General features: G+C 51.6%; 3 protein-coding genes and 1 non-coding gene across 6 annotated transcripts in view; 2 read left to right on the top strand and 2 right to left on the bottom strand.

The window, feature by feature from the left end:
• Window positions 1-731: 731 nt before the first annotated feature.
• Slc2a8 (solute carrier family 2 member 8) lies at window positions 732-8,928 on the top strand. Of its 2 annotated transcripts, XM_050155272.1 has the most exons (10): window positions 732-852; window positions 927-1,089; window positions 1,230-1,436; window positions 2,442-2,541; window positions 4,640-4,839; window positions 5,465-5,608; window positions 5,751-5,859; window positions 6,280-6,453; window positions 6,813-6,958; window positions 8,207-8,928. In XM_050155272.1, the coding sequence occupies exons 1-10, from the start codon at window positions 797-799 to the stop codon at window positions 8,342-8,344; spliced, it is 1,437 nt and encodes a 478-aa protein (XP_050011229.1). In that variant the 5' UTR covers window positions 732-796; the 3' UTR covers window positions 8,345-8,928. The 2 variants fall into 2 exon arrangements, with proteins under 2 accessions (XP_050011229.1, XP_050011230.1); XM_050155273.1 differs by lacking the exons at window positions 5,751-5,859; window positions 6,280-6,453; window positions 8,207-8,928 and having other exon boundaries at window positions 6,813-6,957.
• An 8,534-nt stretch (window positions 8,929-17,462) lies between these two features.
• Window positions 17,463-20,107, bottom strand: Rpl12 (ribosomal protein L12). Its single transcript, XM_050154965.1, has 7 exons — window positions 19,981-20,107; window positions 19,661-19,734; window positions 18,879-18,977; window positions 18,517-18,598; window positions 18,032-18,118; window positions 17,728-17,840; window positions 17,463-17,578 (listed from the first exon to the last, which is right to left on the bottom strand). Exons 1-7 carry the CDS (start codon window positions 20,015-20,017, stop codon window positions 17,573-17,575), a joined length of 498 nt encoding a protein of 165 aa, XP_050010922.1. The 5' UTR covers window positions 20,018-20,107; the 3' UTR covers window positions 17,463-17,572.
• LOC126509492 (small nucleolar RNA SNORA65) lies at window positions 18,206-18,334 on the bottom strand. Its single transcript, XR_007594167.1, has one exon. It is a non-coding gene; the product is annotated as a small nucleolar RNA SNORA65 (small nucleolar RNA).
• Lrsam1 (leucine rich repeat and sterile alpha motif containing 1) overlaps window positions 20,100-24,928 on the top strand; it is a 35,312-nt gene continuing 30,483 nt past the window's right edge. For both annotated transcript variants that reach the window (XM_050154964.1, XM_050154963.1), the window contains exons 1-5: window positions 20,100-20,262; window positions 20,567-20,776; window positions 22,288-22,381; window positions 23,546-23,602; window positions 24,405-24,449. In XM_050154964.1, the coding sequence (XP_050010921.1) occupies window positions 22,310-22,381; window positions 23,546-23,602; window positions 24,405-24,449 (174 nt within the window). In that variant the 5' untranslated portion in view covers window positions 20,100-20,262; window positions 20,567-20,776; window positions 22,288-22,309. The remainder of the gene's footprint in view (window positions 20,263-20,566; window positions 20,777-22,287; window positions 22,382-23,545; window positions 23,603-24,404; window positions 24,450-24,928) is intronic.

The following is a 24,928-nucleotide window of genomic DNA, read 5'->3' as shown; positions in this document are numbered from 1 at the left end:
AGGTTCCAAGCACACCTGTACGTGGTGGCTCACAACAATCTGCAACTCCAGTTTCAGAGGATCCGATGCCGCCTTCTAACCACCGGAAGCACCAGGCACGCGCGGGGCACGCATTATACATGTAAGCAAAACACACAAATAAAGATGTTTAAAATAGGCCGGGAAGTGGTGGTGCACCTTTAATCCCAGCACTTGGGAGGCAAAGGCCAGCCTGGTCTACAGAGGGAGTTCCAGGACCAAGACCGTTAAACAGAGAAATTCCGTCTCGAAGGACCAAAAAAAAAAAAAAAAAAAAAAAAAAAAAAAAAAAAAGTCTAAAATTAAAGGATAAAAACAAATGAAACCATCAAAACATGGGCCTGCTGGTAAAGATGCTTGCCCCCAAGCCTAACGACATCAGTTCGATCCCAACGACCTAATCCACGTGGTGGAAGAAAACCAAGTTGACTTCTGACCTGCACAGGCGCGCTGTCACCTCCGCCCGTGATAGACGTAGGAATAAACTTCTAAAACACCCAAACAATCTTCTCCATCTTCATTGGCTAGCTCAGTCCTACTGCTGGCCACGCCTCCAGACTCATCCCACAATCCAATTGGACAATCTTGCCAACAAGCTCCCCAACCCGTACCTGGGCTGCGGGGGCGTAATTCGGGTCCAGTCAGCGGTGCAACCGGCTCTGTACTTCTATTGGTCAGATCTGGCTGGGGGCGGGTCCTGGCGCTATTGGCCCCGCCTGCCGCCGAGGCCGCGCTCGCCCGAGCTGCGACAGTTCGGGGGTGATCTGCTGCCGCCGGCATGTCGCCCGAGGACCCCGAGGAGACGCTGCCGCTCTTGCGGCCGCCGGACGCCAGGTGCGGACCCCGGGGGTCTGCGGCCTCTCCCTCACGCCCCGCGGCGCCGCTCACGCCCCGCCTTGTACCCGCAGCGTTCCCCGCGGCCGCCGGGTCTTCCTCGCCGCCTTCGCCGCCGCCCTGGGCCCGCTCAGCTTCGGCTACGCGCTCGGCTACAGCTCCCCCGCCATCCCCAGCCTGCAGCGCACTGCGCCCCCAGCCTTGCGCCTCGGAGACGATGCGGCCTCCTGGTTCGGGGTGAGCCCCGGGTCCCCTACTCTCTGCCGCACCCCAGGGTCCTCCTCATTCTCTTTCTTCTGAGGCTGCGGGGCGTGGGGTGGAGGGATCGTGGACCATGGCCCCTGGTGGCCTCCTCCTTAGCCCGTCCGGGTCCCCAGGCCATCGTGACCCTGGGCGCTGCAGCAGGGGGCGTACTGGGCGGCTGGCTCGTGGACCGAGCGGGGCGCAAGCTGAGCCTCCTGCTCTGCACCGTGCCCTTCGTGACCGGCTTTGCCGTCATCACCGCCGCCCGGAACGTGTGGATGCTGCTCGGAGGCCGCCTCCTCACTGGCCTGGCTTGCGGAGTCGCCTCCCTCGTGGCACCGGTGAGTGGTTTGGGCTTTCTAGATGAACTTTGCCAGGCAGGGGGCAGCGAGTCAGCAGTGGAGCTGTTCCTCACCGTCAGCATTGCCCTTAGTTGCGCCTCTTTTACTGCACAAATGATGAAATCCCTGTATGCTTAGCAGTTATGACTGACTATACCCCGTTTCCATGTTAGCAGTTCCATTCTTTTTGTCCCTGGGACAGACTTCTCGCTCCCTTCACTGCTTGCAGCCAGCCCCTGACCCACACGCCGGGATCCTTTACCTGGGCACAGGCACCTCTGTGAGCCTGTACGCTCCCCATGTACTAAGGCTTATTCCTGAGGTGGTAGTGAGCCCTTTGCACAAGAAGTTGCTGGTCCAGGCATGGCCCCTAGTAACTGGACCCTGGTAACTGAGATCACCAGCACCCTGCAGCCACAGGCTTGCATGCCACCCGTCCCTTCCTCGCCTCTGTGGCCACATGCTCAGTCTCTGCCCCTGTGGGAGGTGTGAGGGAGCAGAAGGAGAGGGAAGCTGTAGATCTGTAGACTGTTTTTTTTTTCTTTCTTTTTTAAACTAGGTTAGTCATGGGCATAAGGTATGGAATAATCTAGAAGTATGGATGATGCCTAGTGACCCCTGAGCGTTAAAGAAGTGCTGGCAGCCCCTGGTAGAATTAGGCGGACTTTCAGTCGTTTGTTCTCACTCACATCTGTGTGTATTAAGTGTGTACTGAGCTGGGCCTGGCGGCACATGCCTGCAGTCCCAGGGCTAAATACATAAAGATCAGGAGTTCATGGTTATCCTCAGCTCACTGGAGGTTAGCCTGGGCTACATGAAACTCAATCTCGGAAAATAAAATAAGGAAGTTCTGCACACTCCTCTCTCCCCTTGCTCACACACAGCAGCCACCATTACCCATGATCCTTTAAAACTCTGCAGAAGATGGGGTGTTGCTCTGAAGCAGTACAATTAGACCCTTCTGTTGGAAGAGCCCAAGTGAAGTCTCTTCTTAACTCCCCACAGGTCTATATCTCGGAAATTGCCTACCCAGCCATCCGAGGTCTGCTCGGCTCCTGTGTGCAGTTGATGGTGGTCACCGGCATCCTCTTGGCCTATGTGGCAGGTAGATTTGCATGCTTTTGATCCCCGTTCATGGATACATGGCCGCTTTGGAAACCAAGGTTTATGGAGGGTAGGAGTTTGCCCTGTGCTACCAGCCAAGATGCCAGGTTCTCAGACGCATTCCTGGGAGCTTGGTGTGTGAGGGTCTGGTAACTGAGTCAGGGAGGACTAGAGCAGGCGGCTTCTTCATAGTCACAGAAGCCACCGCACTGGAGGGCAGGATTTGGGAAATGCTTTACCTCCCTCCCTGGGAGAACTGGAGTTTCAGCCTGTTATCACTGGGTTTGCAGTCAGCAGAATGTCACGTGAAGGAGGCTGTTCCCAGAGTCCCTAAGGGGCGGAGCTGGTAGCCTTCAAAGCTGACACACCTACCATCTGCTGTGTGACTTTGGCCAAGTCCCACTGCCCCTGAGAGCCTCAGTTCCCCATCCCTAAATGTCAGGGCGGGGAGAGTAAGAGCAGTGTCTGGTAGCTGATAGCCCATCCCCAGTGAGAGCCAAGGGGGGGAGGGTGGCTGACAGGGGTGGTGTACCTAGCCTGGGGTGTACATGTGGGATCTTCACAGTGGACCCCACATAGTCTCAGTCTTCTGTTTTTAACTCCCTTACTGTCCCGGCTCTTCGGTGTCTTCTCTGCAGCCTGACTGCCTCAGGAGTCCGGCGGTGACCAGAGCCCCTACTGGGCACTGGGGTCTAGAGACAGTCAGTGTCTTCATTGATCTGGTCCTGTCCTTTTCACCCCTGGTATGAGTTGGATGTGACACCAAAAAGTTACAATAATGTCCCAGTCACGAGATGTTGTGGAACGGTTTGTGGGACCTTATTGCTATCACAGACTCACCCTTGCAGGCTGTCCTCTGACCTCCACACGCATGCTGTACCATGCATCATGCATGCACTTTTTTTGTTTGTTTGGTTTTTTGGTTTTCAAGACAGGGTTTCTCTGTGTAGCCCTGGCTGTCCTGGAACTCTCTGTAGACCAGGCTGGCCTCAAATTTATAGATGTGCCTCCTTCCGCCTCCTGAGTATGGCGATTAAAGTCCTGCACCACCATGCTCAGCTTAGTACATTGCTATGACAAAACACCATGGTCCAGGCAGCTTACAAAAGTAAGCTTGTAATTTGAGGTGTTTGTGTCCAGAGCATCCATGGCCATCATGGTGGGGAGCGTGGCAGTAGGCAGGTAGCCATGGCACGGAAGCGGTGGCAGAGAGTGAGCTGAGAGTGGCAAGGGCTTATTAAACCTCAAAGCTGTGCCCAGTGACACACCTCCTCCAACCTGGCCACACCTCCTGTTCCTTCCCAGATAGTTCCACCAACTGCGGCCGAGTGTTCAAACATATGAGCATTCTCATTCAGTCTAACACACATAAAAGAGTTGAATAATATGATAAAATTATGATAAAAGTATAGCATAGGGGTTGGGAAATAGTTCAGTTAGTAGAAGAGCTTCCTGCTCAAGCGTGAGGACCTGCGTTCAAATCTCCAGAACCCATATAAGATGCTAAGTACGGTCATGAGTTCCTATAACTCCCGGTGTTGTGGTAGGGTGAGACAAGAGGATGCTGGGGCCTGCTGACCACCAGCCCGGCTCCAGGTTTAATGGAAGACTCCTGACCAGGCAATAAGGTGAACAGCAGTACATACTCAATGCCACCCTCTGGCTTCCACACTCATGCGTGAGTGCATATACACACACTCACACAGATAAACTAAGAATTTAAAAGTATAGCGTAGTAAATACATCAAAGCAATAGTGGTCATTCCTAACCATTGTCAAGTATTTTACAGTATCCATGCCTTGACGTGACTGGTTTACACCAGCATTGCCATGGCAGTGCTGTGATATATATGTTACCATGGCTACAAGACATGGCTTGGCAACTGGCATCTTTCAGCTGTTACTGTTTTACTTCTTATGTGCAGTCCATCTGTTTTTCCCTTAACAGATGTCACCTAATGTTTCCTGGTGGAACATTCCTAGTAGCAACAGTCTCTAGCCCAGCAGCTGGGCAGAGGCAGTGATGGGCCCACCATTGGAGCGAGTCTCAGGGCTGGCAAGGGGCTAGCTCTCTCTGGCTCTGACGTCTGCTTTTGCAGGCTGGGTCCTAGAGTGGCGCTGGCTGGCCGTGCTGGGCTGTGTGCCCCCCACTCTCATGCTGCTGCTCATGTGCTTTATGCCCGAGACCCCACGCTTCCTCCTGACTCAACACCAGCACCAGGAGGCCATGGCTGCCCTGCGGTTCCTATGGGGCTCTGAGGAAGGCTGGGAAGAGCCCCCCGTTGGGGCTGAGCACCAGGTGAGAGACTGAGCAGGGCAGAGAGCATAGCCTGTTCCCAAGGCCACACACTGAGTGGCAGCACCCCGCCACCCTCGCTGAGGCCCTTGCTGCCTTGCCTGAGCAGCTGGGGACCCAGCTTGAGCCCCACTTTAACTCCTGCTGTCCCAACAAGTGAAAGGCCAGGCCGGCAAAGGGAAGCTAGTGAGGGCTTCATCGCTTAGCGGAAACCACAGGCAGGGAGTCTTCAGAGCCAATGGCACGCAGACACTTTGCTGTTGTGTGACCTGACCATCTTTGAGTCTCAGTTCCTTTATCGGTACAATGATGGTCCTTGCCTCATGGTGATGCTGAGGTCTCTGCAGATGGCTGCAGGAAGAGCTCTGCCTCTGCCAGGTGGAGGTGAGCCCTGAACACACACAAGTGCTTGGACTCGGGCACAGGATTCTTTCCCCGAGTGCTGGAGTGTGAGCCTTCTACCTCCCCTCCCACTGAGGGGGCTGCAGGGACCTGTCTGTACACTCAAGGCCACGGGTGTGGTGAGGGCCAGCAAACTGAGGCTCAATTCCCTCCACTTAGGCTTCTGGACTGAGAGAAGGGTCCTTGGGTCAGGGGAGAGGACACTGATGACCCGTCTTCATGGCAGGGCTTCCAACTGGCTATGCTGAGGCGCCCGGGTGTCTACAAGCCCCTCATCATAGGCATTTCACTCATGGCCTTCCAGCAGCTGTCGGGGGTCAATGCCATCATGTTCTATGCCAAAACCATCTTTGAGGAGGCCAAGTTCAAGGTAAGAGATCTCTGCCCAGCCTGCCCCAGGCCATGTGTGTGAATCAGCCTCCTGGAGCCTGGGGCCTTTTGACCCAGCTACAGCCAGAGAGGGAGGGGGGGACTTGTCTCTCTCTAGCAAACCAGCTTCTCCCCTCTCCCAGGACAGCAGCCTGGCCTCGGTCACCGTGGGCATCATCCAAGTCCTCTTCACTGCTGTGGCGGCCCTCATCATGGACAGAGCGGGGCGGAGACTACTTCTGGCCTTGTCAGGTGAGGCCTGAGTAGGAGAGCTCAGTCTCCCCAGCTCACGTGGGGAGACAGGGCCAGGGAGGTGGCAAAGGGACCATCTGCCCCAAGCCTCCTTTTCCCACTCTGAACTGGGGAAGGGCTGCAGTGGGGTCAGGTCCTGGGCAGTAGCTTTGGCCCACACATTCATGGTGCCCACTGGCATATATGAAGGCCGCTGTGGTTACAGGGATTGAACACTGAGGTTGCTGTTCCTGCTTCTGCGGGTGAGAGAATGCTCAGGAACATCCCGGTATTTACGGAGGTCTGAGGGCCAAAGCACAGGAGTGCTATCCAGTTGGGCCGAGCTGAGACTGCTAAACCTGGCCTTCCTCTCTCAGGGCGGCCACGCTGCCCTCTGAGCCATGTCCCCCGTGTCCGGCCTAGCCTGAGCCCTTCCTGCAGGTGTGGTCATGGTTTTCAGCATGAGTGCCTTTGGCACCTACTTCAAGTTGACCCAGAGTGGTCCCAGCAACTCCTCCCTTGTGAGCCTCCTGGTGCCCATCTCTGCGGAGCCTGTTGACGTCCACGTGGGGCTGGCCTGGCTGGCCGTAGGCAGCATGTGCCTCTTCATTGCTGGTAAGAAGGGACTCAAGGGATGTGGGTGGGGTTGTTGTCCCTATAGCCCACCATGCCAAGTTCTGTAACTCTCAGCTTCAGATCTCGTTTTACTTGACTTTGCCCCTCTGCCCCAAGAAGCGTGATGTCTGTGCATGTGGCTCTGACCATGTGCTGGGCACGGAGCTAAATTCTTTCACATAATCTCCATGACAACTTGCAAGCAGGTCCCATCCTTGTCCTGAAGTCTAAAACAGGAAGGGACTGGCCCAAGGCCTGCGGGCAGGGTTGAGGGCTGGTAGAACCCCTAAGGCCCACAGGCTAGGAAGCATGGTGTAGGAGCCCAGCATGTGTGCCTTAACACTGCCTTGCTCCCACAGGCTTTGCAGTGGGCTGGGGACCCATCCCCTGGCTCCTCATGTCCGAGATCTTCCCTCTGCATGTCAAGGGTGTGGCTACTGGTGTCTGTGTCCTCACCAACTGGCTCATGGCCTTTCTGGTGACAAAAGCGTTCAGCAGCGTTATGGTGAGTGCAGATGCGTGCCTTCCCTTGGGCTGTCAGCAAAGGCATTGTCAGAGGTTCCTTGTCCATGACCCTGAGTGGTGTAAGCTGAGATCCCCTAATGGCTTAGACACAGCCATCTCAGGAGTGACATGGAGCCAGAGGCTAAACTAAAATAGGAACCTGGCCTATGATCCCCTAAGTCTTCCATCTGTGTTGGGGTAAGGATACTTTGGCCAGCCTTCCCCATTACACAGGCCAGAAACCCATGATTCATATCTATAAGAAAAATAGACATTCCTGAGCTCTGAGACACATACATGCACAGAGAGGGTGGGGGCTTGCTACCCTGTGTGGCCTTGTGTCCTGCTTAACCTTTTAGCATGGTCCTGAGCTAGAAGTGTGGGCCCCTAGCAGTACCTTTCTAGACTGAAGGGCGGGCCAGTTCCACTCAGCCTTTATTTCCCTCTGCGTCCGCCGATGCTGATAGGGCTGCTGCCTGCCAGCTTCCTCGCCACGGGAGAGAGCTTCTGGTCCAGATAAGCAGGCCATCTGTTCAGTTGCTGGTGCACTCCATGTCTCCTGGCATGTGCCATGCCAAGGCCTGTTTAAGGCAGCAGGGATAGCAACAACTGAACAGGGTCCCTTTCATGACAAGTGCCAGGAAGGTAGTTTGGGTGGCGTGGACATCCAGCTAGCCAAAAACGTGCTCAGGCAGACAGGGCTGCCCAGAAAACACAGAGGAAGGCAGGCAGAGGCCGCCATGGAATATAGGAGGGAGCAGACAGCAGAGGACCTGGGGGAGGTAGATATAGGCACAGGATATGACAGACCCAGCAGTGACCCGGGGAGCAGCCTGTCGAAGCTGAAGAAGGCTCACCTGGTGACCTCTCCTGGAAGGACTTTGCTCTGCCACCTACAAGGTCACACTCACCCTCACCCTCTCTCAAGAGCAACAAGTCCCCTTCCTCACCACACAGAGAAGTCACTGTAGCTGGGACACTGGAGAGGATCAGGGGGCTATAGGCCTGGGATGCCCAGAAACAGGAGCCTAACTATTCCTTGACATTTCTGCTCTCAGGGCAGTCACTACATTACCATGAGCCTCAGTTTCCCACAGACATCACCTTGGATGGCAGTGAGCTGCCATGCACACAGCTAGGTCTGCAGAGCCATGATAGGCCTGGCAGGGCAGGCTGCGGTCAGGGTGCTCCTGAATTGTGTGGGGCCTGTTGACCTCTCCACCTCCACGTGTGCCTTTCCTCTCTGCAGGAGATCCTCAAGCCCTACGGTGCCTTCTGGCTCACTGCTGCCTTCTGTATCCTCAGTGTTCTTTTCACGTTGACCTTTGTCCCCGAGACAAAGGGCAGGACTCTGGAACAAATCACAGCCTACTTCGAGGGACGGTGACAGCCCCTTTCTGTGCAGGCAGCCCTGAGCTGGCTTAGCTCTGGGTTGCAGGAGTACAATGGTGTGTAGCTGAGCCACGCCTCAGTTTGAGCCTGGAGCACCCCAAGTCTTCAGGCATCAGAGCCCCTCTTTGTCCATCCTGAGGTTCTCTAGATTCTGGATCTAGTCTCTGCAGCCTGCTGCACACAAAGGCCCTCTGAGGAGCGTGCAATCACCTTTGCTCTCCTCCTCAGACAGAAGCCTCTGAGGCGGCTCCTGTTTGCTGACTGGGGATTTTTTGTCTCCTGGGTCCTAAGCCCCCACCTATGCCTCACACCTGACTGTGGGATCAGAAAGAAATTTGGCTACATAAAAGTTGGGCTCAGAAACAAGGCTGCGACCTCTTTGAGTGAGCACAGATGGAGGAGAGAATGTTGCAGTCAACCGAGCCCTCGGCCCTGCCCAGAGGTGCTGTGGATTCTCCTGGGGTCAGCTTACCTGTCACTCACAGGTTCTTTCCAGCACTTTCCTGGGCTCAGTGTCCTGGGTCATTAGCCACCAAATCTTGTTTTGTGTCAGAAAATAAAAAGCCTCTTTCTGTTTGACTTCATGGAGCCAGAAGTCTTTTGTAGGCGCTTGTATTACAGATCAGTACTTACTCACTGGAGTAAATGGAGGACAGGTGGAGTTAGCGTGATTTCTGCAGCTGCCAGGCTTCTGCTAGGCACGGTCCTCTCACGGAAAAGCTGCCCTCTCCAGCCGTAGCCCAGTTAGGACCGTGGCTCTCTGTGGCTCTCTGAGGCTCTCCGTGGCTCTCCGTGGCTCTCTGAGGCTCTCTGTGGCTCTCTGACATGCACTCTCTCACTGTCAGTCATTCAAAACAGCAGGCTCGCTGGGCAGTGGTGGCGCACACCTTTAATCCCAGCACTCGGGAAGCAGAGGCAGGTGGATCTCTGTAAATTCGAGGCCAGCCTTAAACTACACTGGTCTACAAAGTGAGTTCCAGGACAGCCAGAGCTGTTACACAGAGAAGCCCTGTCTTGAAAAGCAAACAACCAACCCAGCAAACTAGGCTTTCCCTTAGTTAAGACAGTGCTCAGGCTGGACTTTTCCTTAAGAAACACTGTAGTCAAGCCAGGTGGTGGCGCACGCCTTTAATCCCAGCACTCAGGAGGCAGAGGCAGGTGGATCTCTGAGTTTGAGTCCAGCCTGGAGTACAAGAGCTAGTTCTAGGGCAGACTCCAAAGCTACAGTGTCAAAAAAAAAAAAAAAAAGAACCATTGTAGTCTTCACCATCTAGTCCTCCTCTGCACTATTGGCTGTTAGTGGAATCTCCTTTTGGTTTTTTTGTTTTGTTTAAAACAGGGTCTCACTGTAGCTGTGGCTGCCCTGGATACAGACCATAGTAGATAAAGAGGTCTGACGGCTGAGATTAAAGGTGTGTCCAGCACACCTGGCTTTTTTTGTAGTTGTTTTTTAAGATAGTGACTCACGTTGTAACACAGGCTGGCCTGGGACCCACTGCAATCCTCCTGCCTCAGCTTACTAAATGCCATTCTGTTCTTCTGACCAACTTGAGAAGCTGTGGTCCTAAGTGTCCAATCAGAGAACTGTTGGGACAAATGTTCTTTGCTCATTGGAGCCCATTTAATTTGCCGAAATCTTCACAGAACGACTGCCCTTCAGTATCCCAGGGTTTTGTCTCAGGCCCCCAGGTGTGATGGCAATAGGCTGTCCCCAAATCCTGAAAAGCTTTGTTTTAATGCCACCCTCAAGTGATGATTCTGCCCAGATACTGCTTGCTTTTTCTGTCACTGGAGATTGAGCTCAGTCAGAGCCTGGCTCACGTCACACTAGCCAGCCAAACACTCACACCTGCTGCACCTCCCAGCTGTCTTTATTTTCTCTATTTTTATGTGTGGGTGTAATGTATGAATGTGTATATGTTTGTGTGTGCTGGTGTGTCTGTCTGTCTGTCCATCCTGCGGTACCCATAGAGGCCAGAAGCATTTGATCCTCTAGATGGGGTTATAGGCAGTTGTGAGCTGCCTGACGTGGGGGCTGGGAAGAGAACTCTGGTCCCCTGGTATAGGTTAAGTTAAGTCATCATTTCTCCAACCCATCCCCTGAATTTTTTGAGACAGGGCCTCATAGAACCTGAAGTTCATGGACCAGGGATCCATGTGTCTGGCCCTCCCACCAGGCACATGCTGCCGTGTCCAGCTTTAAAGACTGAGTTTTATTTATTCCGTGGGGGCTGTGTGAGCCACAGCACACAAGTGAAGATCAGAACAACTCGCAGGAGTTGGTTCTCTGCTTGCACCATGCAGGTCCTGATCCTGGACAAAGTCGTCTTGCCAGCCCTCACGCCTGGCTTTCTGTGGACGTGCTGGGATCTTAGTGCAGTCCTCACGTTCACACAGTGGCCACTTAACTGACCGAGCTCCCCTCCAGCCTGAGGGGTTGTTTTTTGTGCGTTGTTGTTTTAGATTTATTTACGGTGAGGCAGTTGTGTCAGAGTTCACGTCTGGAGGTCAGAGGCCAGCTTTTAAAGGTCCCAGGTTTCTCAGCAGGGGCCTTACCCACTCAGCCATCCTTGCCAGGTGTCTGGTAAGGTCTGCAGGCTGATGGGAAGTCTTGCCAGCTGATCCTGCGGGTGGAATCCTGCTGCAGATTTCATAAGCCTGGTCATCGAAAGCTGGGCAAGAAAGATTATAATTGTAAATCTAGTGATGTTGGTGAGGGTTTTGTTTTTTATTTTGGGGACAGTCTCATTCTATAGTCCATCTCTTAGCTCTTGATTCTCCTGCCCCAGCCCTTGGCTTCCCTGTCCCATCATGCTCTGTCAGGACACCGTTCTCCTGCTGCCAAGACTGTCCAGCAGACTCGTTCCTGTGCCGTTCCTGCTCTGCCCGGAAGGGCAGGTGGATGCCGTTCCTGCTCTGCCCCAGTCTAGCGGACACTGTTCTTCCTGGTTGATGCTTTTTCTCTTTTTTCCACTTAAGACTCTTTTGCAGGGAGGCTATGGAGACAAGTTCTAGCTCTGTAGCAGCCTAGGTTGGCTTCAAACTTAATCCCAGATGGTGAATTCCAGGCGTGCAAACATGCCCACTTCCCACTGGCACTCACCTTTTTATCTTTGCTGTTTTGCTGTCTTCTACAAATATGTTTGCTTTGCTAGTCATGCTTTAAAACAATTCTAATACTTTTCAATCTATTGATTATGAGACCGCTCTGTCTCCTAGTGGATGACATGCTCTTCTGTGAGTGACATAAGCCGAGGGAGCTGTTGGGTGGTGTGGCCCAGAATGCATGTGGGGTGTACAGAGGGACTGGTGTACAGAGACGGGTGTGCAGAGAAGACGGGTGTACTGAGAGACGGATGTACCGAGACAGGATGTGCAAAGAGACAAGGTGTACAGAGGGATAGGTGTACAAAGATGGGTGTGCAGAGAGACAGGATGTAGAGAGACGGGTGAACAAAGTCGTTGCAAGGAGCCGAGGAGGCTGCAGCGTCAGCAAGCTGGTGGCCCGGGAGCGCTGACAGTGCGACTCCAGCCCCAAGGCAAGCACGCACAGACTCAGGAAATGCCGCTGCTAATCAGTGACTGTGTCCAGCTGCAGTGTGGGTGCTGGGGACCCAGACTCAGGTCTCAAGCCTGCAGAGTAAGCACTTTACTGATGAAGCCGGCTCCCCAGCCCTTTTTTCTTGTTCTCTATGCCTTCAGAGCACCGTCCTATGCTGTTTAAGGGGATGAATGTCTTTTCTAAGGATATACATTGTCACCATTTAAAATCGGATGGAGCCAGGCAGTGGTGGTGCACGCCATTAATCTCAGCGCTGGGGAGGCAGAGGCAGCATATCTCTGAGTGCAAGGCCAGCCTGGTCTACAGAGTGAGCTCCAGAATAGCCAGGGCTAAACAGAGAAACGCTGTCAAGAAAGGAAGGAAAGAAAATCAGATTAAGGCATGATTTACATAGGCAGAATCCAACAATTTTAAGTATAAAATCTAATGATTCATAGCAAACTGTAGTTAGGGGCCACCACCACCCTCAAGGACAGGACACTTCCATATCCCTGTCCAGTATCACCTCCCTGCATCTGTGACCCTGGAAACCAGTGCCCTGTGCTCTGTTAGGCTTTCTAGGGAATTTTGTGGAGGTAATCATAGTTTGAGGCCTGTGTACCCGTCTTCTTTAATGTAGCACAGCGCCTTCAGATTCATTCATGTGCTTAGGTGCATAACCAGTTCATTTCCCGAATTTCTAAGATCATCACTAGACACTTAGTTACTTCCGGTTTGGAGCTATAACTGGGGGCATGGAGACATACCTTGTGTGGAGTGGTTTTGCTGGGCACGTACTAAGTGTATTTTACAAGCTGCTTCAACTTCCAAAGTTTCCCATCCCGTCAGCAGTGGCTTCATGTCTACAATGCTTATTTCCTGCTATAAAGCAAGCTACAGGTTCTAACTTTCTGGAAGCCATCTTGTTTTCTGATCTCTCCTCCGATGAGTTGATCTGGTTATCGTGGCTCATCTCACACAGCTGATTTACCTCACATATCTGTCACGTTTTGTCCATGCTTACGCTTAGGAGTGAAGAACCACAGGCTGCATTATAGTACCTGGCCTAAGTGTCCCGACGCAACACACACACCTCCCTGATGCACTATAGATCTGTTCCTATTTATACACCGCCAATGTCATTTCTGTGGGATCTGACAGGGAAGAAAGGGAGGTACGTGTATATCGGCCCACCATCAGTACCTGTAATCACCACGCTGATACGGTGCCTGGCAAACAGAAATGCTCAGATATTTGCTGGATGTACAATTATTCCAGTGTATATCAGTATTTAAGTCAACCCTGTGTTAAATAGAGAACTTAAATCAATTCCATATTCCACACTTGGGTCGCGTCCAGTCTCTTTATTGAGAATTCAGGTGTCATATACAGATTCATTGAAAATGGGGAGGGGGGAGACTAACAATAGATGGGAATAAAAGGGGATAAAGGACAACGGTAGAGATGGATGGAGAAGCAAGGGAACACTGATAAAGGAAGTAGAGGTGAGGGGCACTGAGGGTGAGGGTGGACGTGAAGGGGTAACAGTAAGAGAACAGATGTCTGAGTAAACCTTTACAGCATGAAACCTTACAGGTGTGCTCGTTGGTCAGTAAGATGCACACTGTCAGGGCAACCCATCCGTCTTGATAAGCTGCAGTGGGCTGTGTCTGAGAAAGGCCTTCCCTCCACGACCAAGTCAGTTCTCAGGGAGTCAGGCCATGGAGTAGGACCTCAGACAGGTACGGACATGACTATAACTAGGGAAGCTGTCTGGCTCAATACATCAGGCCCCAGGGGCTGAAGCAACAAGTGGCCTGCTTACACCCATTCTTAGCCTCAGACTGTAGCCTGGCCATTGTCCAACCTCTGTCAATGAACTAGTGAAAGACCAGAAGGCAAGAGTAGAAGTCAGGCACATACACCATCAGAGAGGTAAACTACTCCCTGTAATCTGGGGAGGAGCCAGGCGGCACAGGGAAAGGCTAATTCAATGTGCAAAATTCAAATTCTGGTGTACTGCCCACTGCCCGTGTGGCCTGGACCATCACATCTTCTCTGGGCCAATTATTTACCTTTAAATGACATGGTGCTGAGGAACAGAGGAGGGCACGGTGGGTGCTGGGTCCACAGCAGCTGTTGGAGGTGTGGAAGGGAGCTGCATGCAATGTCAGTGTGAAACTCAGGGATGTATCATAAATGGACACTTGAAAGGAAGGCCTTGAACTCCCAATCCTTCTGCCCACCCCACCCCTGCCCCTCCTTGCTGGGATTCCAGATATACACTACCAAGCCTGGCCTGGGGTTTGAAGTGTCTCAACCCTGTCTCCTGTTTTATTCTCCATCTTCTGACTACCACCACCCTCTTCTAGATGCCAGTGCTTTGGGGGCCCATACATTCCCTAAGGTGTCCAGTCTCTGGAACCTTCTCCTCAGAGTATAAATTTTGAGAAACGAAGGGCCAGTTCCATCAGACAGTCCTGCACCTGCCCCCCACACTCCCGGGAGCCCATGTCAACACCATAAGAACAAGGCCATGGAGAGGGGCAGATAGCCATCCCCAGAGAAGAGACTGCAGCAGAAGCAGCTTTATGCAGCCCGGGGTAGAAATCTGCACGTCCCACAAATGTCAACTACCCCTTAACACATCCACACTACCATTCCCAGAATAACGTGGGCAAATCCTGGTTTCTGCAGAGCGCAGGAATGGCCTAGCACCCCTAAATAGCCATATGCAGAATGACGTCATCTGATACCTGAAGTGCTCTGCTACCTCCCGGCGGCCGGAAGTGAGATCACAGGACTAAGACAGGAAACCTGGCCCTTACAGGAGTTAGCTGCTACTAGGACTTGGAGCCATGAACAAGGTCAACACTAGCAGAGGTGTGATACTCTTTGGACTGCCTCGATCCCAAGCAGAAAAAACGATGTCGCCCTGGGCTCCCGAGCTCATCCTGCCGGCTGAGCATGGCAGGTCAGCAGAACGGCGAGTCCAAGCTGCTCTCAAAATGGTAGTTCTTCCTTCCTAAGCCACCCGGACCAGGCTCCACCAAACACTTGCTTGAGAAGAAATGGCATCGGTTCTCTGGAGAAGTCCACTGAAGCAGCCTTTATCCTCGGTGCCCACTGACAGCACAAGCACCCTTCCCGGCATCCCTGGCGGCCCGGTCGCTCCCGGTCCCAGGTTCCGCATCCGGATCCTGGCGCACCTGGAAGATGCGGAGTTCTCCGGATGGACTCCGGAAGCAAGCACGGGCGTGCCGGAGCTTCTCTGTGAAACACACTCAAGCGAGGCAAAAACGGCCACAGTCCCGGCGGCCGGGAAGACTGCAGAGGAACAGACGCACCGAGACTTGCTGGAAGCGGGCTCCAGGGTGCGGACTGCGCGTGGCCGGAAGTGACGTCCTTCCTGCGCGCCCGCCTGACTCGGGGTGAGGCCGTTCGTCTGGGGAGGTGCTCGCAGGCGATGGCGTCAGGTGCGCCCTCTGTGCGGGACAGAGAGCTGTGCAGTTCAGTTTGCCCACTGGGGTGCGCAGTGGCCCAAACCAGAACAAAGTTTCCACGAGCGGTCTGAGCGCGACTTAGCCTTCCGCCCGGGGGAGGCAGCTAGGGATGCTTGGAACACGGGACACTTCTCGAGGGCAGGTTCGGCCTCGTAGCAGCCAAAACAGAAGCGGACATCCTCAAGTGCTTGTCTTAAGGGGTACAGCCTTCAGTCTTTAGTCAGAAGTCTGAGGTTAGTGTCACATCACTGTAGATATTTCCAGCCCGTGCATTTGGTTATTTTTTAGTACTTGAATTAACCTAGAACCCCATCCTCTTAAAAAATTTTGTGAATGAATGTAGCATGTGTGCAGGTACCCACACAGGTGTCAAGGACTGAAATTACAGGTGTTTTAGTCACTACGGGTGTTAAGAAACCAACTCAGGCCCTCTGCAAGACTTAAAATTCTTAGTTAACCCTGCATTTATGCGCATCATATGTAGGTCCAAGTACGTACATGCCCTCAGATGCCAAGAGGGCATCAGCAATATTGAAGTCATGTCTGCTGGGAATGGAATCCAGGTCCTCTGACAGAACAGCCAGTGCTCTGCCAAGCCACCTCTACCCACTTTTAATTTAATTTCTCCGCATTGCTCACAGTGGCCTCATATGTAAGATATTCTTCAGTGTCCAAAATAGCCAAAATTATAGCCTGTGCCAGTAGGCAGCTTGTTCTGTCTGCCACATGCCCCACTCAGGTGATAGTCATCCACTGTGATATATATATAACAGAGGTTATGTTAGACAGTCACCCACTAGCAATGTACTTTTTTCAGTCACTTTCTCCAGAGACTAAAACCCCCCCTAACTACACAGAAGGCATTGTACTATCAACTGGCTTACCCATAGAATCCTAAAGACCAGCTGAGAAGTTGTGACTCAACCAGGTCGAGTTCCAGAACTACTGTCTTGAAAAGGCAACACCTTAGACCTTTTGAAGATCATCCATCCCCCTTCCACTGAACCTAGGTTATGACTAGGTTGGACACTGGGAGCTTATATTTTTAGCTTTTCAAAAGGCAAAGCTTCTGTATTAACAGGTTTGGCTGTCCTTGAACTCTGTAGAACCAAGCTGGCCTCAAACTCAAGCAATCCACTGTCTCCAGAGTGCTGGGATTAAAGGCCTGTGCCACCATCACCACCAGGCAAGGGGCATAACTATTAACTTTAAATTGTTTTTGGCATTTTACTTGCCTGTATCTTTGCCAAAACTACTGGACTACAGTTGAGAGCTGCCATATGGGTATTAGGAATAGAACCCTGGTCCCTCAGTAGTCTATTTGTCTGAGATTAGAGGATGGCAAAAAACTGACCAAGCACCCAGCAACCACGCCACCTGAGCCTCCCCCTTCATGAACATAGGTGGCTCCACAGGAAGCAGACAGGCTTCATAGGTTTCTCTTCCAGCACCTCCCTGACATTCCCTGGGGCAGCTGGGTGGGTCTTTGGTTTGTGCCAGCATGTTATGTGTACAGTGAGCATGCTTGGCAGAGTTTGGGTTGGTTGTAAACCACTAGTGCTTGAAACCAAATGAAGGTCAACTGCAAAAATGCATGCGCCATCACCTGTGCAGCATTTTCTAGAAAGTTGCACTGGGTTTTTATCTTCCTCAAACACGATTTGTATTGATTGAAAAAAACTCATGAAACAGGAAAACTATAGTCACCCTTATGCTCACATAGCATATTTTTCCCTTACATGTTGTCACGGTCAACTGATGTGGGCCCAGGTATATTATATAATATATATGTGTTACATAATATATATTATATATTATTATATATTATTCAGATGCCTATGCATGTGAAAAACACGCCAGCTTTGTAACCAAGTGATTTAGAGCCCACGAAAGGCTCAAGGTTTTAAAGTGCACTGCTCTGTACATAAGATCCAGAGCAAACAACAGTTTTTGTTCTGCCTCAATAATAGAGCAAGATTCTTCATGGCAGCCCAACCACATCATAGATTAAAAGAAAAAAAGCACCCTCCATTCCTGGCTATACGCTGTGCTCCATAGATTCTACTACCACGGCCACAATGAACATCCCAAAAGATAAAATTACTCCCCCACCCAAAAAACAGTCAAGCTCACTGGTTATCAGATGGTCTTTTATTGAAATATTTTCTCTTGTTGCTTCTTAGCTCTGGAAAATGGAGAGAAATTATCAGTCACAATGGTGAACGTATTTCCACAAAGAATTTTCACCCTTTAAGACCTCTATAAGACAGAGGCAACAAAAAGCCCAGCTACCCCCCATGCTAACAGAACAGAGGAAAATGCAATGTCACTTACAGCTGGACATTCCACAGCACCACTGTTGATGTCATCAATGATGTCATGAGGGTGGCGCCCATCCACATTGCAGCCCACAGACTGTGCAGTACCCAGGATCTCTTTAATAGTTCCTATATTAAAAGGAGAAGCCTCAGTCCCTTGCAACTATTTGAGGGACAAAGGGAAAAACGATGGCTTAATGCATCCCACCGGGTGGTGACAGTGCACACCTTAAATCCAGCACTTGGGAAGCCAGTCTGGTTTACAGAACTAGTTCCAGAGCAGCCAGGAATACACAGAAAAGTCCGTGTAATTAACTTACCAGAAAGTTCTCTGGCTAAAGACCTGTGTCGCATCTGCCGGGCAATGTTGACGATCTCGTCGAAAGTGATATTTCCGCTGTGTTTAACTGTGGGGAAAAAAAGCACAAGGGTCGTTTTGCTATTTAAAAGCGTATGTGCCATCTTCTGCAACAAGATCATTTCGTTTTCTGTCTAGCTGTCCCCATGCTTTCGGCACAGAGTCATCCACATGGAGAACAACCCTGTTTCCTAAAGCTGGGGCTTACTATCAGCTCACCACTGGATTGCACCAGCCAACAGTACTGGTCAGGTGCAGTGGCGGGTGGCTGAGACAGAATCAAGTTCCCCAACAGCCCAACACAACCTCAGGTACAGCAAAAAAGCAGTGTCAACCAACCCAAGGGCGTTACTCTACACTCCTGCACCCAGGAGTCAGAGCAAATTGTTTTAAAGCAAAAAAGCAGCAAACACTGGAGGAGAAACCAGAAAAGTGCAATTCACTCACTGTTCTTCTGCTTCTTCCTGTCTCTTGGTGGCTCCTTGAGGGCTTTGATGATCAGGGCAGAGGCAGAGGGCACCACCTCAATCTACAAGAGAAATCCCTTATGAACACAGTGCAAGAACCCTACTGCCACTGAAGTATGTCAAACGGGCCTGGGAGATAGCTCAGTGGTAACAGCACTTCCTACCCAGCCTGACCACTTGAGTTTAATCCTAATTCCTAGGCCCCACATGGAATCCTACACCCTGGCACCTACCACCTTCCCAGAAGCCTTCCGGCGAAGATTGATTCACCAGAACAGTGAGATCCCATGACTTTCCAAGGTTACCATCTCAGCCTTCCCCCACACCAAGCAATGTAAATACCTGGGCCTGTCTGTTCTGGATGGTCAGTTTCACTGTAATCCTCAGGCCTTTCCAGTCACCGGTTGCCTTGGCAATATCATCACCAACTTTTTTCGGAGACTGTAAAAAGAACATTAAGTTGAAGGCTTAGCCTTTAAACTCACGCTTGCCAGCACTCGAGCCCTCATAACTCCAACTGTGCCCGAAGAGCTGATGAAAATAGCTGTGACACGGTCACCTGCAGAGCTTTAACGCTTGGCTCCCATGGGTTGGTTACCCACGGAGGGTGCTCCCTTAAAATCTCACGGGCAGGCAGGTTTTAATCAGCCACTCACCGACTCCACTGTTCCTTCTAGGAACAAAGTCACCAAGCACATGGTAACGCCTCAGCCTCTTTCCCGCCAAAGACTGCCGCAACTGTGCCGTGGCACGAGCTATACACCCATGTTATTTCAGCTTTCCTTCAAAAGTTTTTACAATCAAAACGGGGCTGAAGCGGACCCGGGTTCGAGCCCCAGCACCCACAAGGTAGAAGGCCAACAAGCTCACACAGGAAAAATGCAGTCTGCCCTCATGTTAGAAGCACAGCTGTTAGGGCTGGAGAGATGGCTCAGAGGTTAAGCCTCTCTTCCAGAAGTCCGGAGTTCAATTCCCGCAACCACATGGTGGCTCACAACCATCTGTAATGAGATCTGGAGCCCTCCTCTGCCGTGTGGGCATACAGGGAGGCAGAAAGTTGTATACATAATAAATAAATCTTTAAAGAAAAAAAAAAAGCAAAGCTGTTGGCAGCGACGACTTACCAGACCCAGGGGGCCGATCTTAGGGGCCAAGGCGGATGTGGCGCCGACCTCACCTCCGGTGCACCTCAGGTACACTGAGAAAAAGCACAATCAGACCTTCCGCCGAACGCGCCGGGCCGGGGGCCGCCCTGCCGTCGGGCCGCAGCCATCCCGGGGCCAGACCTTACCCAAGGCGCACAGGCTGCGAGAGCGGCGGTGCTCCCTCCCCGTCTACACACGAGGAAGCCGAGGCCCAAGGGAGGCAGCCCCGCAGCCCCGGGACAGCAAGCACGCGGCGGGGAAAGCGCCACCCGCAGCCCGGGCGCGGCGAAGACACGCACCGACTTTGATCTCGTTGGGGTCGAACTTGGGCGGCATGGTGGAGGCGGCTGGTGTCGGATGAACCCGGATTCGGGACGACCGAAGAAAGTTGCACCGTTGCCTCCTCCGAGCCGAAAACCGAAAGGAAGGTTGTCACCCCGTCCGCGCCGGATATAGGCACAAAAGCTCGGCTCTCGCGATAACCGCTGGCTCCGCCCCGCGTCGGGGTGACGCCCTCGCCGCCCTGTTTATTGTGGGCAGGCGTTTGCGGCAGAGGACTGGAGAGCCAGCCGTATTCATGGGTGAGCTAGGGAATTCGGAAGGGGTGGATGTTCCAGCACCTTCCCCGGGAACTGTCAGAGTAGAAGGGCTGCCCCAGAGACCCTGCTTCCTGATGTATTCCACGTTCCCTTATCATGAGGATGACTCTGGAGTCCCAGGGCGCCGCCCCTCCCCTGAGGAATCCGCATCTGACTTGCGGGACCCCAGTACCAATGCTATCCTAGTAGCCTTCTTACCCATTTGTAGTGTGTGCATGTTAGTTATACGAGCAGACTATTCGGGTCTAAACCACGATTCTTAATTCTGCGATTCTTTGGTTTCTAGAGTCCTGACACTGTCATCCTGAGCTGCATGACTTTATGAGATTCAGAGTTTCTGTCCCAACTTCCTATGTTTGAAAAAGACCCGACTGCAGGTCGCCTTACTGGTGCCTGTGTCTGCATCTATGACCAAGCCTTCAGAGTGATTAGCCTACCTTGAGGTCCACCCCAACATCGGAACATCGGCAAAGGACCTTTCCGTCCACAAAGCCAGGTCAGCCACTGGCCAGCTCCGCCAGGGGAGGATGGGTGTGGTTCTCCCGACCAAGCTACACCGTAAGGGAGGTTCAAACCAGATTTGAAAGAACCCTTGCTGGGAATGACTAGGGAAGAGGACTTGGTGTGTATTTTGGGGAGGATTTGGAAATCTGGACGTGGAGGAAAGGGATGAGGGAGGGCTAACCATTAGCGAGCAGAAGGGAAGTCATGGGTAAGGGATGGAGGAGGGCTCTTTTACATCGTTCTTCAGGAGTGCCAGCAGGTGAGTGAGGAAGGAGCTGGCTTTGCAGGCCTGACAACCTCCCTGACAGCCCACACACATCCAGGAATGGAGACCTGAAATCTCTAAGGACCAGGGATGTGTCTTCAACTGCAAGACTCCTCTAGCCTTTTCTCCCTGGCCCCTGTGATAGTCCCTGAATCTGTCATGTGTGTGGTGCACTCTGTCAGAGTCTATGACATGGCCCTGACATACATGAAATGACTGAGCCCACTGAACCCAACAGTGGCAACATTGCTCCATCTTATGTCTGAGGAAATAGGCTTTGATCCAAAGCGACAGAGCTGATGTCTTGGATGTCGAAGCCTATGCTTTTGTTAGCTACACGCTTCCTCTCAGTGATTGCTTCCTTCCTGTCTCTGGCCCTTACACAGCAGTGGAAGTTCTAGATTCTGGGCCAGCTATGAGCACCCAGCTTCTGAGTTCAGGTTAACTTTGCTGAACTGTGAAATCCAGGGAGCTGTGCAAACTGCACAGGGTCAGGGCTTGAAGGACAAGCACCGCAGACTGGTTCTTCTGTAACCCAGGTTGTGTAGCCAGATCAGTGGACACAAGGCTGGAGTGAGGATCAAATGGCTAATAGCTTCAAGGGTGGGAAGGTTCCTGAGATTCATAACTCTCTTTAATCTTGACACAGTTGAGTTTCCCCCCAAGTCGTGGCTACTTCCAGTTTAGTCTGGCTGGTGCCACTCTCGACAGCTTCCTCCGCTGAGTCTGGCAAGAGTCCTCAGAGAACATCCCTGGAAGGAATTTGGGGGAATCTCCCTAAGGTGGGAAAATAGCTCCGTACTAGAGGGTGATGCCAATGCCTCCCAGAGGGTCAGTGGCAGGTGGGCCCAAACCCAGGGCACCTGGCCTGCGTTTATGTTCTTTCCACCATATTCTGTGTTTATTGCTTTGTCAGCAAAGAACAAAATGTTGAGCGCTGCTTTGTGGGCTCAGGGACCGACTGAATGAGGCAGATAGCCTATTGGCAGGGAACTCTGGCCAGCTGCATCTCCGAGCTGCCCACCTGCAGTGTTAGGTACAGTGTGCACTGGCCAGCTGCATCTCCCAGCTGCCCGCCTGCAGTGTCAGACACAGGTGCACAGGCCAGCTGCATCTCTGAGCTGCCTGTCTGTAGTGTCAGATACAGGTGCACAGGCCAGCTGCAGCTCCCAGCTGCCCACCTGCAGTGTCAGGTCCAGTGCAGGTTCCCAGGTGCTGACTTCTGTCTTGTACTCCAGTGTCCAGAACTCACACAGGAGGATGCCCCTCTTCTTTCGAAAGCGGAAACCCAGTGAGGAGGCTCGGAAGCGCCTGGAGTACCAGATGTGTCTGGTAAGGCAGGTGTATTTTCTCTCCCTCCTAGGCCTCCATGTCTCTAGGAGTACTTTCTCCTTTCCTCTGCCTTCCCTCCCCTGGGAGTGCCCTTCCTCACAGGCTGAGTGTGTGTTGGCTTTTTTTCCCTGCTGGACCTCAGACTGGGCCACCTGCCAAACAGACCAGTAAAAGCAGGCTGTGGCTGTGTCCCACCCAGTGCCTTATACCTGTGTTTCTTTCCTACTTTCTCCATCCCTCAAGTTTGTTTGCCAGAGTGCTTTTTTTGTTGTTGTTTGTGTGTTTTGATTTGGGGAACTGGGTGTGGCTCATACCTGAAATTCCAGCACTTGGGAGTCTCAGGCAAGAAGATTGCCACAGATTCAATGCTAGCCATCCCATGGCAACTGTCTAACTCCAGTTCCAGGGGATCTGACACCTTCATACAAACATAACATGTAAACAAAACACCAATGCACATAAAATAAGAATAAATAAATCATTAAAAAATGGGGTCTTTTTTTAGATTTTATTTATTTGCATACAGTGTTCTTTCTGTCTGTGTGTTTGACTGCACACCAGAACAGGGCAACTGATCTCCTTATTGATGGTTGTGAACCACCATGTGGTTGCTGGGAATTGAACTCAGGACCTCTGGATGAATAGCAGGTGCTCTTAACTTCTGAGCCATTTTCCAGTCCTAAAAAGTGTTTTGTTTTCTAAAAAAATAAAAATAATAAAATAAAAATTAAAAAAAAACCTTCCGAGGCACGAAACAAAGCCAAACCAAGTTACCATTAATTTTAGGAGAAGCTAAACACCATGAATATGAAATGATCACAGATTCAACAGAACTTTCATAAACATACAGGATTTGAAGATTCTTTCTGTGGGGTTGGGGGGGTGAGGAGTTGAGACAGAGTTTCTCTCTGTAGACCAGACTGGCCTCTAACTCAGAGATCTACCTACCTCTGCCTTCTGAGTGCTGGAATTAAAGACGTGCACCACCACACCCAGGAGACGTGAAAACTTTTTAAAACTCTTGAACCTATGCAGAGAACTAATTCTTGCAGGGCGCAAACAGGAGGATCAGGAGTTGGAGGCCCGCTTTGATGAGTTTGAAGCTGCTTGAGACCTTGTCTCAAAAAAAAAAAAATTTAACTTAAAAATGCCTTTTTTCCTTAGGCAAAAGAAGCTGGGGCAGATGACATTCTTGACATCTCGAAATGTGAGCTCTCTGAGGTAAAGTAAGGGTGTGTCAGAGCTGTGAATTTAATCTGTCCTCTGTCCTTGAGGAAAGCAATGCTAGACTGAGACTTTCAAAATGGCAAGAGTGAAGACGGGCAGGTAGCTCCACCAATGAAACACGACTTGTGTTCCCCGGAGCTTGCTACCCAACCATCCTGGCTGAATCAGTGAGCTTTAAGTTCAGTGAGAGGCGGGGAGTAAGACACTCAGCGTCAATCTCCTGCTTGCCTAGAATGTGTGCACTCAGACACAGTCAGACACACGAAGTAAGAGGTGTTCATTATATTGCATTCTTGTCCAGAAGAATTGAGATCATCTTTTGGCCTCAAGGTAGTCTCCAAAAGTCAGGGCCTAGTTCAAAAATGAGCCAGGTGTAACAGAGCGCACCTTTACTCCCAGCATTCCATTCAGGAGGTAAAGGTAGCAAGGATGCTGAGTCTGAAGTCAGCCTGGGCTACATAGTAAAATGCTGGAGAAAGGCAGGAAGGGAAATCTGGGGATGAAACTCATTGGTAGAGTTTGTCAAGCATGCAGGATGCCCTAGGTTCAATCCTAGTACTATGGGAAGAAAGGAAAATACACTGCAGATTCCTGGGGTGCAGGAGAGAGGATTCTACCTCCAACAGTTCCTGATACCACAGAGTAGGTAGGCTAGGGTGGGCTGAGCAATCTCCTGCTAGCTGATTGCCAGCTCCTCCATTCTTCCCCAGCTGTCCCCTCCCACCGGTGCCACTGAGAGAGCAGTTGAGGCAGCTGGCAGGTGAGGAGGCTCTGACCCTTCTTTATCTTGTCTTAGATTCCATTTGGGGCTTTTGCAACATGCAAAGTTCTGCAGAAAAAGGTAAGCAGAGTCGTTCAGAAAACCACTTGCTGAGTGTCTGCTTGGGGGAAACTACATGGACGTAGAGAAGCCACTGTCCTCACACAGCCTCCTTCCTGCTCTCTGGCCCTTGCCCTTTTGGCCCGCAGTAGAGATTGTCACGATTAGAGCAGGCTCTGGGATTGGACCACTCTGAGATGCTCCTGGCTCTGACTTTCATAGCCTCCTGACTTAGATAACTTCCTTACACGCTCACACCTCTGTTTCTTTTATTAACTTTTAGCATTTTATGTGCATATGTATTTTGCCTGGATGTCTATTTGTATCACATGCATGTGCGCTGCCTGGGGAGGCCAGAAGCCCAGCTGGAACTGGAGTTATAGACGGTTGTGAGCTACCTGTAGATCCTGGGAATCAAACCTAGGTGCTCTTAACTGCAAAGCAATCTCCAGCCCACATCCCAATTTCTCCATCTGTGGAAGGAAGAAGACATTTATAGC

This window comes from Alexandromys fortis, unplaced genomic scaffold (assembly GCF_014885135.2).
Source record: "Alexandromys fortis isolate MF-2015 unplaced genomic scaffold, M_Fortis_MF-2015_v1.1 scaffold_72, whole genome shotgun sequence".
Classification (NCBI taxonomy): domain Eukaryota; kingdom Metazoa; phylum Chordata; class Mammalia; order Rodentia; family Cricetidae; genus Alexandromys; species Alexandromys fortis.
The sequence above is the reverse complement of the archived record's forward strand: the minus strand, read 5'-3'. Positions and strand labels throughout refer to the sequence as shown.

Bases quoted from the DNA above. Each gene is read 5' to 3' on its own strand.
- Rpl12 (XM_050154965.1), bottom strand. From the start codon at position 20,017: ATGCCGCCCAAGTTCGACCCCAACGAGATCAAAGTCG. The intron at 18,599-18,878 runs GTATTTACATTG...TTTCTCTTGTAG, and splicing joins TCCAGAACAGACAGGCCCAG to ATTGAGGTGGTGCCCTCTGC. The intron at 18,119-18,516 runs GTGAGTGAATTG...TTTTCCCCACAG, and splicing joins CAGGAAGAAGCAGAAGAACA to TTAAACACAGCGGAAATATC.
- Slc2a8 (XM_050155272.1), top strand. From the start codon at position 797: ATGTCGCCCGAGGACCCCGAGGAGACGCTGCCGCTCTTGCGGCCGCCG. The intron at 1,090-1,229 runs GTGAGCCCCGGG...CCGGGTCCCCAG, and splicing joins ATGCGGCCTCCTGGTTCGGG to GCCATCGTGACCCTGGGCGC. The intron at 4,840-5,464 runs GTGAGAGACTGA...TCTTCATGGCAG, and splicing joins CCGTTGGGGCTGAGCACCAG to GGCTTCCAACTGGCTATGCT.